At 45.3% G+C, this 18,537-nt stretch overlaps 4 protein-coding genes across 4 annotated transcripts; 1 reads left to right on the top strand and 3 right to left on the bottom strand.

Moving 5' to 3' along the window:
* Window positions 1-2,488: 2,488 nt before the first annotated feature.
* LOC101678978 (histone H2B type 1-M) lies at window positions 2,489-4,667 on the bottom strand. The gene has a single exon (XM_045082282.1). It carries the CDS (start codon window positions 4,516-4,518, stop codon window positions 4,138-4,140), a length of 381 nt encoding a protein of 126 aa, XP_044938217.1. The 5' UTR covers window positions 4,519-4,667; the 3' UTR covers window positions 2,489-4,137.
* A 115-nt stretch (window positions 4,668-4,782) lies between these two features.
* Window positions 4,783-6,166, bottom strand: LOC123392644 (histone H1.4-like). Its single transcript, XM_045082252.1, has one exon. The coding sequence runs from the start codon at window positions 6,079-6,081 to the stop codon at window positions 5,434-5,436; it is 648 nt and encodes a 215-aa protein (XP_044938187.1). The 5' UTR covers window positions 6,082-6,166; the 3' UTR covers window positions 4,783-5,433.
* A 2,775-nt stretch (window positions 6,167-8,941) lies between these two features.
* Window positions 8,942-9,343, top strand: LOC123392662 (histone H4). Its single transcript, XM_045082288.1, has one exon. The coding sequence runs from the start codon at window positions 8,970-8,972 to the stop codon at window positions 9,279-9,281; it is 312 nt and encodes a 103-aa protein (XP_044938223.1). The 5' UTR covers window positions 8,942-8,969; the 3' UTR covers window positions 9,282-9,343.
* Window positions 9,344-13,971: 4,628 nt separating this feature from the next.
* Window positions 13,972-16,005, bottom strand: LOC123392656 (histone H2B type 1-C/E/F/G/I). The gene is made up of 2 exons (XM_045082281.1): window positions 15,579-16,005; window positions 13,972-14,547 (listed from the first exon to the last, which is right to left on the bottom strand). The coding sequence occupies exon 1, from the start codon at window positions 15,966-15,968 to the stop codon at window positions 15,588-15,590; it is 381 nt and encodes a 126-aa protein (XP_044938216.1). The 5' UTR covers window positions 15,969-16,005; the 3' UTR covers window positions 13,972-14,547; window positions 15,579-15,587.
* Window positions 16,006-18,537: the final 2,532 nt, after the last annotated feature.

Below are 18,537 nucleotides of genomic sequence, written 5' to 3'. Positions count from 1 at the left end.
TCTCATTTTATTTCTTCTTCCCTTCCTCTGTGTTCTGTTTTGTTTCTTAAAATTCCACACAGGAATGAAATTAGCTTATTTTTAACCTGTATTCTTTTGACATAATAAATCCCAGCCTTGAGTATAATAATAGTGAATTCTGTAAGCCATTTAAAGAATTACCAAATATGAGGATGGTTTTGGAGACCCATCAAATTTCGCAGTTGATGTTGGACATGAGGACAGGCTAATGGGACTGTTCCTTAACTTTATACTAAGTCACAATGATATTAGTATTACTTATTCTGTTTATTACTCAAATATTTGGGTGAATATTTGTCTTAATTTTATAGTTCCCGTATAAGCCCAAATCTATTAATCTGCCAGCATATTTCCAATGAGTGATAAACACTTTTTTTTAACATTTTTTTTTAAATAAAGATTTTATTTACTTAGTTGACACAGAGAGAGAGATCACAAGTAGGCAGAGAGGCAGGCAGAGAGAGGGGGAGAAGCAGGCTGTCCATGGAGCAGAGAGCCCGATGCCGGTCGATGCAGGGCTCGATCCCAGGACCCTGAGATCAATGACCCGAGCTGAAGGCAGAGGCTTAACCCACTGAGCCACCCAGGCGCCCCAATGATAAACAGTTTTTTAGGTCTTAATGAATGATAATAAAACAAACAAAAACAGCAAGTAATTAGCTGTAACTTCCCTGATGGTCTACAAACCCAAGGGCTCCAGAAGGTCAAGAACAGCCTCATCTCTGTTTACATCTGTAGTGCCCATGCCTGTGTCTGGCCCAGAGACACTCAGTGACTACCTATCGAATGACTGATTTGTAAGAAATACTCTGAATTCTTGCCATGGTACAATTGAATAGGGAATTTTGACATGTGTCAAGGATCTAATAAGCCTTCCTGACTAAATTATGCTAATTTCTTCTTTTAAAATGTCTTTTTGGGGGGCCCCTGGGGGCTCAGTGGGATAAAGCCTCTGCCTTCAGCTCAGGTCGAGATCTCAGGGTCCTGGGATCTAGCCCCGCATTGGGCTCTCTGCTTGGCGGGGAACCTGTTTCCTCCTTTCTCTCTGCCTCTCTGCCTACTTGTGGTCTATGTCTGTCAAATAAAAAAATAAAATCTTAAAATAAAATGTCTTTTCGCTACCTCTTAATATGTTATCTTACACTTTGAACATGGTAGGTTATTTTTAAGTATGAGTCATTCATCAATTCAAATTCTACCTTTGAAAACTATCAATTTAACTTCTTTCCCAACTGCAAATTTTATTAATTTGTGTTTTTCCATATTGTTAATTTCTTGTATTTTCATAAACCAAAGTATATTTTGGAGTTTTTCCTTTTTATTGTATTTATTGTCACTTTTAATTTTTTCTTGTTTTTCGCCTGCACCTGTCAGTTTTGTTGGACATTCCTACAAGCATCATGAATGGGAGATTTGCTGTGCAGGTAGTTGGTCAGGAGTTCTCAGATGAATTCATTCAGTATTTTCTCTAAGTACCTGCAAGGTGCTGGTTTAATGTAAATGCAGAGACCACTGTTTGGTCCCTTACAATCTCAGGGAAAAGTCCCTCAGGACATCATGTGGGAGCTTGATTGGTTTTGTCTCTGTGGTCTTTGTGGATAATGGTCAATGTAGTCTAATTTCCTGATATTCTTAACAAGCCACCACTTATAAAAGTATTAGGTCCAGGTGATCATACTGCTGATTTCTATCTACTCTTTTAAAAATATATATTTTTAAAGATTTTACTTATTTATTTGACAGAGAGCACAAATAGGCAGAAAGACAGAGAGAGAGGGGGAAGCAGGCTCCCCACGGAGCACTCTCCCACTCTCTCAGGCTCCCCCACTCTCTCTATGATTTGTCTTTGTGGAAGAGAATCCATTAGCCCTCCTGAGCGGTCCACGTGGCAGGGCATGGAGGTCCTACTGAGGTCCTCCTGCCAAGAGCCAGCAGGGTAGCATGGGAGTGAGCGACTTTGGAAGGGGACTCGCCAGACACAGTTAAGCCTTCAGGTGACTGTAGCCCATGTTTATGTCTTGACTCCAACCTCATGAGAGACCCTGGTCAGAACCTCCCAGCAAGTCACTTCTGGATTCCCGACAACCCAGAAACAAAATGAGATAATAAATGTTTGTTGATTGAAGCTGCCGATTTTTTAGGTAGTTTGTTATGCAGCACTAGAGTATAGAGGAAGGACCACAATTAAGCTTTTGACATTATCCTAATCCTAATGACACCATGTTCATGGATGAACCCCAAAGAGAAAATCATCATGATTTTATTTGTGAACAGAGGAGGTAAAATACCTCTGAAACACTAAAATGTGTGCAGCCAATATTTAAGATAATAACAGAACACGACCAAATAAAATTTGGCCTCGGAATGCAAGTATGGAGGAACACTAGGAAATCTACCTGTACTGCGTTGGAGCAGGATAAAGGAGGAAAAGCACATGATTCCATCAAATGCAACAGTTCACACAGCATTACTAGTAAGAACTCTTCAAATATATTTAGAAGGAAACTAATCAACACATACTGATTACATGCTGACATTTGCACGCAGGCAAACAAGGTTTTCACAAGGCATGACCTACCAAAGTCACTTCCATGAGAAGGAAGACAAAGACAGTGATGTCTGCTAGCACACCTAACATGGCAAATAGTTTGTGATTTTAGCTAACATAGTAACGTGATAAAAGTAATTAACAGAAATAAACATTGGGAAGAATATCAAATGTTTTGATTTTTTAATGGTAGGATTATAGGCAATGAGAAGATAGTCCATCAATATTGATTAGAATCGACAAGGTTTGGTAATCAAATTATTTATATATACTTATTATACTTATTATATACCTTTATTAATTATCATGCCCAAGAGTTTATTACAGTGTTTTAGTCTGATGTCATCTCTCAGAACTGAATAGAAAGCAGAACCTTGTGAAAATCAGCCTTACATTTGTTGGGAGAATTTGTGGGGGTTACTTCACCATGTGACAGAGTGACTCCCTTTGGTGTATGAGTTTCACTCTATTTATTTTTAATTAATTAATTAAATTAATTTTAATTAATGCATAATCTGACAACTCTAAAAAATTCTCAGCCATGATTTTTGAAAGCTCGCTCCTGAACCATTCTCTTTGGTTCTTTGTGGTACCCCGATTAGATGTATGGCAGCCAAATTTACTTCTAATTCCAGATCTCTTAAATTCACTATTACATTTCTCTTCCCGCATTTTGGATCAACTCTGCTTACAGAGTTCATGTAAATTCTTCATCTGGGGTCGATAGACTATTTGGCCTATCCAGCAAGCCTTTAATTTTAATTTTCATATAATTAATTTACAGCTAGGTTTATTTCTAGAATTTGTATTTGGTTCTTTCAAATCTTTTTGGAAAATCCTTTGTATTCTTGTGACCCGGAGGGCTTTACAGTTAAATGCTGCCGTTTAAAGATTAAAAGAAATAGGACTTCTTAGGAGAGAAGCTATAGTAGGTGACAGCATTTGAAGCCCTCTCTGACAGGAGAGGTTCCCTTTCCTGTCCCTCTGCCTTTAGGACACAGCACAGACCCCCCCCCCCCCCCCCCCGCAAAGAGGGGAGGAATTGCAAAGCTAGCACACCAGAAAAGCGGATGTAAGATTTCCATTAATACTCATATTGTCTTCAGCTTTTTTCAGTATTACATATCTAAAAAGAAAGTGAAAAGCTCTGAACAGAACAGTTTTCAGAGCCTTCTATTATGTGCTTCCACGGAGTGATATTTACCAAGTTCCTGAACAATGTAACAATGAATGTGGAGCCCTGCACATGGAAACAGAAGGTCTACATTAGAAATGGCATTTTCATTTAGAATTATTAGTTTCGTGAAACTAAAGGAATAATGGTTCTAGAGAACCGTTTTCGCTCATAGTGAGAGCTCAGCTTATGGTGGGTGTTGTAACTGACCGGGAAATGAACAGATACTTTTTGCGCGGCCCTAAATGAAAGTGAAGCTTCTTAGTTAGCTTTAAGCTTGGTAGGATACATCTGAGAATAGCTTTTAGAAAGAATTATAGCTCATTTATTGACAGCATGCGTGGCTCTGAAAAGAGCCTTTGGGGCTGGAGGACAGGACGCTTACTTGGCAAGTTTACTTGGAGCTGGTGTACTTGGTGACGGCCTTGGTGCCCTCGGACACGGCGTGCTTGGCCAGCTCCCCGGGCAGCAGCAGGCGCACGGCCGTCTGGATCTCCCTGGACGTGATGGTCGAGCGCTTGTTGTAGTGCGCCAGGCGGGACGCCTCGCCCGCGATGCGCTCGAAGATGTCGTTGACGAACGAGTTCATGATGCCCATGGCCTTGGACGAGATGCCGGTGTCGGGGTGCACCTGCTTCAGCACCTTGTACACGTACACCGAGTAGCTCTCCTTGCGGCTGCGCTTGCGCTTCTTGCCGTCCTTCTTCTGCGCCTTGGTCACCGCCTTCTTGGAGCCCTTCTTCGGGGCCGGAGCGGACTTGGTGGGTTCAGGCATCTTTGTACTAAAACTACAGTATTGCTAAAACTTGGGGGTAAAGAGTCTATCTCCGCAAGGCCACGTTCATTTATAGATGCGGTATTCCTCGAGGTTAGTAAGGTCATTTACGATTGGATTAATTTTAGTGTGTCTTCACAAATGCGAATGTAGGAGATTCTAGAAGATCTAGCTTTTCATTGGCTGACTTGATGGTTTGCTTCGACCCAATCAGAAGGTCTAGAGTAGGCTACCCGAAGCTACTATAAATAATCCGCTTCAAGCAACAGTACGTCCCTTTTTAATGGTTGAGTAGGTGAAGGTTTCGTGGAGAAGATGTAACTGGGTTTGTATGTGGACAAGTTGCTGGGTGGTACAACGTCCAACTCTGGGAGGGGTCTCGCATTTGGTTTTTACGTCCTAGATACTGGTCCTGGCGGGCGGGTGCTTATTAGGGGAGAAACGCGCCATTCCGCGGCAGCTAATTTGATGGGAAGGACCAAGATTTCTGCAATATGCTGGACTACAGTGGCCGCTGAAATGCCTTCTGTTCTCTCAATGGACTTGGTGGCTTAAGCACTTAGTCTTTAAGGTGGGTATATACATGACTCTAGCGTCCCCCAAGCACACGGTGACGGGAAATTTTAGTAAGAGTTATGGCCCAAGTCATGCTCCCTCTTAACGCACCGTATGGAATGTGGGTCAGTAAATGTATAAACCGCGCACTTCAAGAAAATAAAGGGGAAACTAGGACTCCAAAATATTAAATTATATTATAGTGCACTTAACTAGCGTCCCGGTAGGTGTCGCCCCTGGTCCATGGAGTGGTCCTTCCCGCCACGCCCCCTTCCCCTGCAGAGTGCAACAGCTCTTCTCTTGAGATCTGGGGTGGCTCTGAAAAGAGCCTTTAAAGATTCTAAACTACTCCATATTCTCTTACTTCTTCTTGGCGGCCGCCTTCTTGGGTTTGGCCGCTTTAGGCTTGGCTGTCTTGGGCTTCGGGGCTTTGGCCTTGGCTGGGCTCTTGGCCGCCTTTTTGGGCTTGGCAGCCTTGGCCTTCTTCGGACTCTTGGCCACTTTCTTGGCGACAGCCGCCGCCGCGGGCTTCTTCGCCTTCTTTGGGGTCTTCTTGGCGCTCTTCTTGGGGGCGCTGGCCCCCGCGGCCTTCTTGGGCTTCTTGGCCGCCCCGGCCGCCTTCTTGGGCTTGGCCGCGCCCGCCTTCTTGGCCTTGGGCTTGGCCTCGCCGGAGGCCGCCTTCTTGTTGAGCTTGAAGGAGCCCGAGGCGCCGGTGCCCTTGGTCTGCACCAGGGTGCCCTTGCTCACCAGGCTCTTGAGGCCCAGCTTGATGCGGCTGTTGTTCTTCTCCACGTCGTAGCCGGCGGCCGCCAGCGCCTTCTTGAGCGCCGCCAGGGACACGCCGCTGCGCTCCTTGGACGCGGCGACGGCCTTGGTGATGAGCTCGGACACCGGGGGCCCGGACGCCTTGCGCTTGGCGGCACCGGCGGACTTGCGGGCCTTCTTCTTCACGGGCGTCTTCTCGGCAGGGGCCGGGGCGGGAGGCACGGCAGGTGCGGTTTCAGACATCGTGCGTCGGGATTCCTGACGGGAAAAGCGGAAAAGAAGAAGAAGAAGAAGAAAGTCTCGGAGTTGAGCTGCGCGGCCGGCGCGCGTGTGTGTATATATACAACCACGACGCCGCGCGCTGATTGGCTCCCGGCTCCGTCCCCAACCTGACAGCAACCGAGTCTCCGCTCTGTCCCGGAATTGTGTTTGTTACAACTGAGGAAAGCAGAAAAAATAAAATTTCCCGTGGAGGAATCACACCGGTTCTATTCGGGAGCGAAGCGGGACACCTCCTGCTTTGAGATCTTCATGCTTTCGTCTTCCAGTTTGTATCTCGTCAGTCTCAGCTTTTTTCAAAATCCCCTGACACTCTCAGAGATTCACCGGTCAGAGAGACAACTTCTCGATTTTCCCTTAAAATATAAATTCTTCCCTTTGTGCTTTCAATCTCTTGCTCTCTAGTGATATTCTAGACACTCTTGGCTCCTCATATATTCAACAACTGCTCAGTTCTCATGGAGATTTACCCAGAAAATCTGTTTCATATGAAGAGAAATAACACAGGCTGTTCCTCCATTTCTCTACAAGAATGAGAGTAAAGGATGCTTGGAGTAACAGCTAATTCTGACAAGAACAGTCTTTATTTTGTCTAAAAAATCGTTATCACAGTTTTTAGTAACACTTCGGCGGGTTAGTTAATTTGGGGGTTTCAGGTATTCAAGATTTGTCCAGGGAAATGGGGAATGCAGCAATGTCTGGTCCTCCTGAAATGGTTTTTGGATTTAGGTTTGCCATAGATGACGGGAATCTTAGAAGAGGCATAAAAAAGAATTGTCTCCCCGTTTTGGTTGGAAATATTATCTTATTTGCATTGATTTTATTGGGGGGGGGGATCAGTTACTAATATATTTACAAGTGTGGGTACAGATTTCTGCTGTGCTTGTAGAAGAAAAATATGGAACGGATTAATGTAATAGAGTCAACTGTTATACACATGTACAACAGACAGACACAGACATTCTCATGCTTATGTAATTCCCTTGAGAGAAGGACATTTTTAAAAAAGTATGTTTTATATTCTATCTTTTTTATTTATAGAAGGAAACACATTACAACTGGTGCTTAATGTTGAATAGAAAATAGATTTACAACAGAAAGTGATGTAATGTGCTTTTCTTCACTCCTTAAATTCACTCTTTTTCTTTAACATAGTATCTTCATTTTGTAACATGTAGCAATTTGTGGTTCTCTTCCATGGTGAAGGAAACAAATGGTGGGAATGCACAGAGCAGAAGATTTCACCCTCCTTTGTGATCCCCTCAAAATCAAGAAATGACTGAATACTTCTTTCAGCACATCCAAGGCAAACATGAAAGTTAGCATCATTGTAGGTTAAAAATGAACATGATTCAAATGGGTGAGACAAGATGAACAAGCAACTCAGTATAAATCATTTTTACTTTCTATCTCCACTTGTCATGGAGCTAAGGTATTCCTATTCTTCTTATGGTGGTTTGATTCCATAATTGGTTTTGAAGATTATTCAGCGGTTACAATGAGGAGTATGAATTCCAGAAAGGCTTAGCCGTGGCAAGCTGTGACAGTAGTCAGTGCATACAAGAAACAGAAAAAGGAGAATTACAACCATGATGGGGGAATTAATAGAGATTCAGTACCAAGAAAGAAGAGCTGTGTCTAGGCCATGTCAATGTAGGGAGACTCCAAAGTGCTGCCCCAGTCACCTTCATGGGGTCATGAGTACTTTGATGTGGATAATTTCCCAGTGTCTCGCTCCCTTCAGGTGCATAGTCCCCTTGCTTAACTCTCAAACTTGTATTTCTGGGTACTTGCTTGATATTTGCCTTTGCACCTTCGTACACCAGGCGACATCTTGCTATGATATCTTTGCTGCTGGTAAGTGAAGAAAATCGTTGCTATTTACCCTTACACAACCCCGTTAGAGTATTGTTATCAATATATGGGTTTTATTCCAAAATTCATGGCATTTCCCAAAGTTCCTCTCTGTACATTTTCAAAACCTAGAGTCTTTCAAGGTTCTGATGATCCTAAAGATGGGTTCTTGATCAGTTCGGGTCATGGAATTCTTTGCATATCTGATGAAGCTAATGGGCCTCTTTCCAGAATAATGCTTTTAAGTGCTTAAGAGAACACACATAGGAATGCATAGGAAAAGAATTATTACAATGGTGTTATTACAATACCATTACCAAACTTACCAAAACCCCTAACTGTTGTTAACAGGTATATTTATTAATCCATTAAAGTCAAGGATTGCCCTTGTGAGCAAGAACTACCAGTGTAGATGTAACGGATTCCAATTTGACTTTGAAAGGTTTAACGTTCTTAGTTCTCCCATAGGGCTGTCCAGCTGCATCCCCGCGAGCCTCGCTTAGCGAACCAGACATGACTCGATAAGACAAACAAAAACTTAGCGAAAAAGCTGTGAGGAGCCTCAAACTTTAAACTTTATTTCCAGCGTCTCCTAGGGACAACAGCCAGTAGTTACTGAGTATTTCTCGGGTTATCTGGGAAGTGTGAAGGCCAGGTAGGAGGCTTCTTTGTGGAGAGCGTGTGCGTTGGTGCCCGGCATAGTGGCTGCAAGTGTGGCACGCTCACGCACACACTGATGACCGTACATGGGGGGGGATTTGTGGAATTACACCCACCCCCATGCCCGCACCGCCACCCTTATGCACAGTCGCCTCAGGTACTCCGCCTGTCTGGTGTGCGCGGCGCTGGGCGCCTGAGTAAGAGGCGGTGGGCGGGAGCTGAATGTGGTCCCGCCCCTGCCCTTGCTGTTTTCAAACAGGTCCGTCGTCTTGCTATAAAAGGGCTGCTTGGCGCCCCAGTTCGTGGTGCTTCAGGGGTTTGGAGAGACTTGAGTTACCATGTCTGGTCGCGGCAAGGGCGGGAAGGGCCTGGGCAAAGGGGGCGCCAAGCGCCACCGCAAGGTGCTGCGCGACAACATCCAGGGCATCACCAAGCCCGCCATCCGGCGGCTGGCCCGGCGCGGCGGCGTCAAGCGCATCTCCGGCCTCATCTACGAGGAGACCCGCGGGGTGCTCAAGGTGTTCCTGGAGAACGTGATCCGCGACGCCGTCACCTACACGGAGCACGCCAAGCGCAAGACGGTCACGGCCATGGACGTGGTCTACGCGCTCAAGCGCCAGGGCCGCACCCTCTACGGCTTCGGGGGCTGAGCATTTTTGTCTCCGCCTCGGAACTTTTCGTATCTCACCCAAAGGCCCTTTTCAGGGCCACCCATCTAGTCGCCAGAAAGAGTTGTTCATTTCTTGGTGTATAATTACTTGTAATTCTTTTGCCATTTCTAGGTTCTATTGATAGAGCTTGCTACTGTGCGTCTGCGTTCGTTTCTCTGAGAAACAAGTGAAGTTAGGCAGTTTTTACTAACAGGTGGGGTGGGTACGTTTGTTTCCCTGTCAAGAATTCTTTTGCAGAGCTGTTTTTACTTTGAATCCAGAAAGACTTATCCAAATGCAGCAGTCTAGTGTCTGTTGGCTCGTAATGGCGAATAATCATGATCTAACAATGCTGTGTACTTTTCAGGTAACAAGTGAGGATAGTATTGCCTGCTTGCCACACATCCTGCGGGGTCGGGGCTGGTCTTTTAAACTCATTTCTTTAGATCCCACCTGTATGGATCAGGAAAAAATGCAAGTTTCTTAAGTTGGTTGCCCATTCTGTTAACTTAGTGTCTGACTGTCTGCTTTGCCAATGTGTATGTGTTCAGAATGGTTTATATTTTAAAGAATGTGAGAATCATTTCACCGTAAGCTGGTCATTTTCCAATAAAATTTGTTCACTGGAACAAAGGCATAGCGAGTTAGATGGGTCTCTAGCCTTAGGCAACATGTCCTGGCTTTTCTGGCAACAGAGGTAAGAATGTAGCTAAAATCTCTTGGAAGTCAGCAGAAGTCACTCTCAGGTCTGGGCTTTAAAACCTTCCCTCTTTCCACCCAATAAAAAGGTAATGTTTGACCTAGCAGAGGCATCAGGTCCTAAGGGACAGCAGAGCGATGACTTGAAGGACAGTTGTCCCCTCAGAGCTGGATTAATCACAGTGCATCTGTCCCGTGTGACATGAATAACTGTCTTTAGGCTAATTTATTGTCGAACCTCTGTTAAAGCAACTTAATTTTACAAACCAAATACGGCTTTGTTTTCTTAAATTAGGTAGCAGTGTGGACAGTCGCTTTATTGATCTGAAACTGCTTTTAAGGAAAGATGATTCCAAATGGGTGTCTTTCCTTAGTGTATGTTCTACTGTGTTCCATTCTGGACAGAACACAGAGTAGGAGCTCATTACAAGGTAGAAACAAATACACGGACCGTCCAAATGTCCTAGGCAGTTGTAATCCGGATGTTTCAAAGTACTGGCTCCTTTTGGTAGAGTTGGTCTTAACAATAAGTGGATCACAAACTCCTTTGAGAATGTGTTAGAAAATATTCCTGTGGATATAGACATTTCATGAGGCTGTGTTCCCATGTTTCCTCTGTTTCATGTTTCCTCTGAGACTCATTCCAGGAACTCCCAGGGCTCCATGGACTCATGTCAGTAATTTGGAGTCTAGGACTTCAGGGTCTGAGATCAAGACATCCAAAATGTAAGAGAGGAAAGGAGACATATTACATAAAGAACAAATTGAACAAGAATAATTTGTCACTCTTTATTCACTGTGGGCAGTAGACCTATATATTCTTGAGAAGTTAGATGAGGTCTTAACAGTTTGTGAGTAAGAATGCAAGATAAATAGCCCAATTTGAAAACTTCCGATTCTCAGAGGCCTGAATGACCAAACGGACTCAATCTCAGATGATTTGGGAATGAATAAAAACAATACGGAGTTTATTTTCAGCCCAATTCAGAGAGTAGTCCATGAATTTTTCTTAAGGCCTATCGACCCTGTATCTCATCATCAGTCTCGGTAAATACACTGACAACTTCTAGGTATGTAGTAGTCTATGTCATTGAGCAAATCATAGATTAAGTTTACAAGTTCCCAATATCCCCTCAGAGATAAAACAAAACAAAACAAAACAAAAAACAAACTGGAAACATTATACAGAACGATGCTTAGTCTTTGGGTTTGTGTCGTCTTTAGTCATGTCACTTAACCTCTCTGTGTTTCTGTTTCCCCATTTGTAAAATGAGGATAACAGTAATATCTACCTTATGGGTTTGGGGTGAATAAAATCAAATATTTGGTACTAAGCTTTTTGCCTAGTACATGGCACATGGTAAATAAAGCCTTTATGTTTTCTCTTTCATTATTATTGCTCTCACTTTTATCATTATTCCTCATGAATTAGAGACCCAGTTAAAAAGATGAGGACTTTTAAACCATGAAGGCATAATCTTGAAGTCCCCAACTGGCATTTTCTATCTTTGTGGTCTTTGGCAAATCACTAAGTGTTTCCATCTGTAATGCAGAAGCAGCTTCATATTTTTGTGAGGATTGAGTGAGACAACTCAGGGTAAATAATATGATTATAGTATGTGTTCAACAGATATGCATTACATATATTCATATGAAATTGTCAGTATATGAATGCAAGTTCTGTGGATGCAATCATAAAAAATTGCAGGTAATTTAAGGAAGAAAAAAGTCTCTTGAAAGAGATGTTCTCTGACCACTCTGAAGAAATCCCTGGGTCCTCAGGCCTTTCTCTTCTATCCCTTTCCCTGGTTTCTTGGATAGTAGATCCACTAAATTCAGCTGGAAGGGTGCTGGCATCAATCAGACACGATGGCCCAACAGAAAAAGTGACAATGTGGGGACTCTTGGGACCCAGAGAAGAGGCAAAATCCTGAGCTCTGAAGTGTCCCATATGTCTGGGTTGCCGTTTAGTATCTGTACCCTGAGTTTCCAGTGAGTTCCATTTACGGCATCTAACTGTTCTATGTGTTCTCACTTCAGTGATGTCACAGCAGATTGTCCATGACCTCCTGCCTGAAAGTATTTTCTTGACTTCTGTGACCCTACCCTCTTAGTTCTCTTCCTCACCAATTAGAATCTTTGGCTGCCTTCTTTCTAAAGTTTCGAGTGCTTCTTTATTCTTTCTCCATAGGTAAAAGGCAGTTTCAGCGTGTGCCAACAACAGTAAAGTTTCTATTTCCAAACTCTCCAAAAATTCCATGTTCAGTCCCCAAGTTGTTCTGATTTCCAGACTCACACGTACAACAACGCACTTGACCTCCAGCGGAACGCTTAAGGGTTTTTAAAAATTGTCATGTCCCAGTCTCTGAAACCTCATCCTGTCCCCTAACTCTGCATCATTCACCGAGGAAGTGCAGCAGCGCTGTCAGGTGCCGGTCAGCACACGGCCTGGAGACGCAGTCTGGTTCTAACCCCAGCCCCACACCTTGCTCATCCCTAGTCAACTAGGAGAGAATAGTTGGGTCTTGATACTGTGGGTGGTGAGAGGACGAAGTGAGCTACCCTTTGCAAAGAGGTTGGTACAGTCTCTTAAACACACGGAACGTGCTCGGTCAATGTCAGCTCCGTGTTTCTTCACCCACGAGACCCTGTTCATCGGTATCTTCTTTAGACTTTCTCCTCCCATGACACCTGTAATAATGTCACCAGTGTTATTGCAATAACCTCTCCCTTCCTCCTTCTGCTTGTTTTTACCTTTAATCCCATAAATCCCATTTTCCACACAGCAGCTTGGGTACTTTCAAATTCTAAGAGTTTCTCAGGGCACAATACAACTGGCTGCCCTCACTGGCCCACAAGGTCGGAAATGCTCAGCATCTGTTGAACCCCCAGCCCTGTCTCTTACACCTTGTCTCTGCTTCCTAGTCCCCCAGCTCACAGCACTTGCACCCTTGAGCACACACTCCTTCCTACCCTGGGGCTTTATTGGGCAGACAGGGAGGTGGGGTGGGGCTTGATCCCAGGAAGCCATGGTCCTGACTTGATACTAAGGCAGGCGCTTAACCAATTGAGCCATCGGGGTGCACCTGATTTTTCTTTCCTCCTATTCCATAACAGAACCCTCCACGCTGGAAGGGGCTTTGGTTAGCTCGTTATACAAGTATTAGATGTTCTCAAAGCATAGCAGCTAGAAGCAGAATTTGTATCTTTGGGAACTTGGTGGCTCAGTTTGTAAAGTGTCTGTCTTCAGCTCAGGTCAGGGTCCCAGGGTCCTAGGAGAGAGTCCCACATCAGGCTCCCTGCTCAGTGGGGAGCCTGCTTCTCCCTCTGCCTGCTGCTCCCCCAGCTTGTGCTCTGTCTCTGACAAATACACAAATAAAAAAGCCAAGTGCCCAGATATGACCAGAGCTAATGAAACAAAAACCCTGAGAGTGGGGCTAGCAAGCTGTCTTCTAACAAGCCTCCAGGGGATATCGATGCACACTCAAGGTTAGAAGTGCTGCTCTGTAAACTCAGGACATAATTCCCTGTTGGACCTGGGGTATGAATGAGCCAGATGGAGGCTCTTTCTGCCTAGAAGGCCTTTGTACCAGTCTTTGCCATTTCCCCTCCTTCACCCTGACACAGCCTCAGTTTTGTTCTGGTCTTCCCCCTTCGTTGCCTTGTGCCCTAGGGAAGGCAGAGTTTCTCCCTGTTCTCAGGGATCAGGTCCTGATTCAGCCACAGTAGTCCTGATAGTCCCAGGCTCTTAGTAATGACTGGTTTGGGGCTGGGAATATGGCCAGTTCTTTGTGACTGTGAGAGTCTTTAATGGTGCAGATCAGCTTCCCCAATAACATTTTGATTGAACTGAAAAGTGAGTTGATTAAAGAACAACAACAATAACTGTGGTGTGAGTGTGTGTGTGTGTGTGTGTGTGTGTATGTGTGTTGGGGACAAAGTTGCAATCCGGGGCATTTCAGGAAGAGAACATTTGCAAAGGCCTGGAGGCTGGAGAGGTCTCGGAATTCCAAAACGTGGGGAAAAGCAATACATGAAAATAAAACATAAATGATATGAAATCAAAACAAAAACCCAAACCTGAAACATCAGAGAAATAGGAGGATGAGAATTCTCTGAGGTTTGGTTTGAGTTTTCCGTAAGGGGTAGGCTACAGAGCTGGATTTCCGGTTTCATGCAGTAGGGGGATCCCTGAAAGGCAGAGGGAATCAGACAGGATCCAATATGCTTTCTTACATGACTCTCCCTGTGGAATGAAACATCGATTCTCCAGGGACAGAGGACTTTTAGTATCATCTCACACTGAAATCAAGATGGTCAGAAAAAGTTGAGGGGCAGCTGTAATTTGGCAACTGAAAACAAACTCTCATTGTTTCTTTGTGCTTATTTTGCTCTTCTTGAGAGAACAGAGGGAGATGGGACAGTGGGGTTGGGAAGGCTGGCTGGGAGTGTCTGGAGGACGGTTGGCTCTTCTTGGACGCATTCGGGATTTCCACTTACAGGTGTGGTGCAGGCAAGCCAGTCTTTCTCACCTAACTCTCAGAAGGAAGCCTCTAGGTCACGGTGCCTGGAAAATGAGGGAAGGAGACAAATCCTGCTTTTAACTTTCACGGTTTAGCGTCTTTGGCATCAAGTGATCACAAACAGCAGCCTTCCAGACCTTGGTGTCCAGCATTAGTATGTTAAAATGCATGGCCCGAGTCCACATCTGCTCTCCAGGCTCTGACCCGCCCGGGTGAGTCCCTGTCTCCTTTGCCACACACAGCTGCTCAGCGGAGCCCGGGGGGCGAGACTGGAGACAGGACAGGTGGAGGGCTTGGAAGGAAGCTCGCACAGAAAAGGACGGACTGGGAGCTGCTGAGCCACCCAGCCCTCTTAGTCCGGGACTGCACTGGAGGGTGTTGGTCTGGGAGGACACTGGGGGATCATCTGGGAGCCAGAGAGGAGAGTAGGGGTGAATGGATTCTTCTCCAGGACACTCTGAAGAAGTCAAATGTAATGACGATCGCCTATTCACAGCAGCTTCAGAAGGAAAGCGGTAAAGCACAATGAACAACTGGTAAGAACCTTAGAGTCCTTCCTGGAGCGCTGCAGCCCCCGAACACATTTTAAAGTCCTGGACCAGACGCTCAGGCAGGACTCTGAAAAGGCCGGGAAGCCGGCGGGGGAGGGGGAGGGGACGGTCCGAGTCGCAGAGTCTTACAGCGTCCCTGGGGCGCGAGCCTGGAGCCACCGGAACAGGAAGTCCCGCCTTCTGGCGGCGGGCTTTTGGAATTTCACTCTGGCTGCGGAGACCCTGTGGGGTGACCCTTGAGAAAAGGCGGAGTCCGCGCCCGCGCAGTGGTGGGAAGGTGGCCGTGAGGTGCACGGGCTGGGGGAGTGAGCGCTGGCCTCTTCGGCGCGCTTTCGTTTCCGCGGCCGGGCACCCTGTTCACACAGGGGACGCCGGTCAGGACCACACGGGATGCTGTCCCAAGTGTCCCCCATTAACCTACGGGAACCCAAGCTGAGGCCACAACGCTTGGTAGTGCGCAGCTCTGCCTGTGAAAACATGTGGCTCTGAAAAGAGCCTTTGGGGTTGGAGGACAGGACGCTTACTTGTCAAGCTCACTTGGAGCTGGTGTACTTGGTGACGGCCTTGGTGCCCTCGGACACGGCGTGCTTGGCCAGCTCCCCGGGCAGCAGCAGGCGCACGGCCGTCTGGATCTCCCTGGACGTGATGGTCGAGCGCTTGTTGTAGTGCGCCAGGCGGGACGCCTCGCCCGCGATGCGCTCGAAGATGTCGTTGACGAACGAGTTCATGATGCCCATGGCCTTGGACGAGATGCCGGTGTCGGGGTGCACCTGCTTCAGCACCTTGTACACGTACACCGAGTAGCTCTCCTTGCGGCTGCGCTTGCGCTTCTTGCCGTCCTTCTTCTGCGCCTTGGTCACCGCCTTCTTGGAGCCCTTCTTCGGGGCCGGCGCGGATTTGGCGGGTTCAGGCATGCTGTGTCGCTTTCCTCTGGTAGAAGAGAAAACGGAGCCCGAGCCAGGATCCTGCCTATTTATAGGCAGTGGTATGCAAATGAGGGATGCGTTTTACGATCGTTGATTCGTCGGCTCGTAGTGCGGTTGCAGGCTAATGATTGGCTCCAGTTCTTCTCTCCATTGGTCCTATCCTGAGAGCAGTTATTCCCCATTCAGGGCGATTTCTTCAGTTAACCTTGTAACAAGTTCAGATTACTTTATAAACATTTCATATTACTTTTTAAATTAGTTTTAGAAACTAGATGTTACTTTCTTTCGTGTTTCGAATTGCCATAGAGGCAAAGCTCAGGTCTAGGTCACGCCTCTGATTTGCAAGTCCTGGCACAGCTGCTGGGAAAGCTGTATCTTTACATTTGAATCTGGGTTTTGACCTGTGAGAGAGATGGTAAAGAGGCTGTCAGCTCAGTAAGATACTCTCTAGACACACTGTTCATCAGAGAAGTTCTGAATTGAGGGAAAATGACCAACGCCTTGAGTACTGCTTGCTCAGTGATGGAGCAGGAGGTGTCCTAAAACCGGAGTGACCTCAGATAGACCCCCTGAGCTAGATCCTGATGAAGCTCAGGCTACTGGATAACCAGTAGCTTGAGGCTACTGGATAACCACACGCCTTACCGTTGGGCAGCGAGTTCTTTACTTGAAGCCCTCAGCTCCCTATTTAAGACAGTTATTAAAAAAAACAAAAAACAAAAAACAACAACAACAACAAAAAAACACAACTTTATTCATGGGGTAGGGGTAACAGAGCACAAGCAGGGGGAGATATTTAAGAGTTAAATAATAAAGAGACTATTTAGAATATTGTGAGCAGGGTTAAGGGATACCACCAAGGAATGATGGAGGACGCTGGGCTGTTACTCCTAGTTCAGAAGAGGCAAGAAAAGAGCAGGCTTTGAAGAGACGGGTGAGTATAGGACAGAGCTGACCAACAGGAGCTCAGATGCTTAACCAACTGAGCCACCCAGAAACCTTGGGTTTTCTTAATTATAGCCTGATACACTCACTTCGTTTGCTGGGCTGGATTCTGGAATAGTCTCATTTCCCATTGATCCTTGGTCTCCAGTTAATTTAATCTGCCCCCCTTTCCTGCCCCATACTGACTGGCTGCTCACATTTTGGTCACTGAACCACAACCAGCAAATCACGAGGGAGCTCTACCCCAGAGCTAAAAATCAGATTGAATTTTAACCAAATCCTCAGGTAATGTGGGTGCACAGTACAGAGAGGGAAGCACTATTCTAGGGAGCTGTCCATACAGTTGCTTGTATCTTCACCCATGTGGAGTGCCCCATAAAAAGAGGGCATAAACGACCATATATTATTACTTGATTCCCTTTTCTTTCCCAAATTAAAAACAAAACAAAACAAAACTCACCCTTTTCAATACTTTGTTTAGGATCACTTGTTATCTCAGCTTTGCCATTAATTTTATTTGTTAGCTTAAATTAGCTTTACGAGTGATGGATAAATGGAAGGAAGGCAGGCATGGACAAGGGGCCCCCGCCCAAAGAGGAAACAACGCTTGAAAGGGTTTTATACCACCTTAGAAGGAACCCTCCACCTTTTTCTGTAAGAGAGATAGGTGAGAAAAATCTTATTGGATTACAGGCACAGGAAGGGCTAATCAGATTGAAGCAGCCCAGCAACCACCCCATAAAACCCCTAGACTTAGAAACTCTGGGGCAACCACTTCGAGTCCCCTCCCACCTTGAGAGCTGCTTTGCTGTCACTCAATAAACTGTGCTTTGCTGCCCACCAGTCTGTCTGGTCTACCTCTCATTCTTCAGAGTGGTGTGACCAAGGACCGTGGGCACTATCGGAGAAAAAAAATCCTGTAACACTAATACTACCTCTTTATTCATTTACCATTTGAAAATTTAATATATTTTTCATTATGGGTAAAGTTGAAAGCCATAGACTAGAGCCAACACTGTAGAGCCCATTTTAGGAGTGATGATTTTCTCTAACTTTACTCAAAAATTTCTTCCCATAAGATTGCACTCAGAAAAGGGAATTTCTTTTTGCAAATATGTGATCATTTTTAACACACTGCCTGGAAACACAAGACCTTTGTGGTCTGATTTATTTCCAATTTGGGACAAATATGAAGGGTAACATAAGAGCAACAGGTCAATAGCTCCAGACAATTTGCCCCACAAGTGTAACCATTGGGTTTATAGGATTTAAATCATGGGTCTAAATCACCAAGCCACTAAATTAAATGTGTGAACCTGAAACAGATAAACTTGGCCTCTATGATATTGAAAAGTAGTGAGGACTGACCCGAACTGCTGTCTTTATTCCATGCCTACATGAATTTAGTGAACACAAACTATATATGCAAACAAAATAATCCAAGAGTTGTGTTAAAATGATCATGATTTTGTAAGGAAAGACTTTTGGGGAAAGGATTACTGACGGGCTGAAAGGGGCTATTGCAATACGGAAATTGTGACCATTGATTGCATCAGATCTGCAAGCTTCTACAAGATTAGGCAAAAGGGGTTTTGTTGAGGGAAGAGTAAAC

This window comes from Mustela putorius, unplaced genomic scaffold (assembly GCF_011764305.1).
Source record: "Mustela putorius furo isolate JIRA1106 unplaced genomic scaffold, ASM1176430v1.1 tig00000594_pilon_pilon_pilon, whole genome shotgun sequence".
Classification (NCBI taxonomy): domain Eukaryota; kingdom Metazoa; phylum Chordata; class Mammalia; order Carnivora; family Mustelidae; genus Mustela; species Mustela putorius.
The sequence above is the reverse complement of the archived record's forward strand: the minus strand, read 5'-3'. Positions and strand labels throughout refer to the sequence as shown.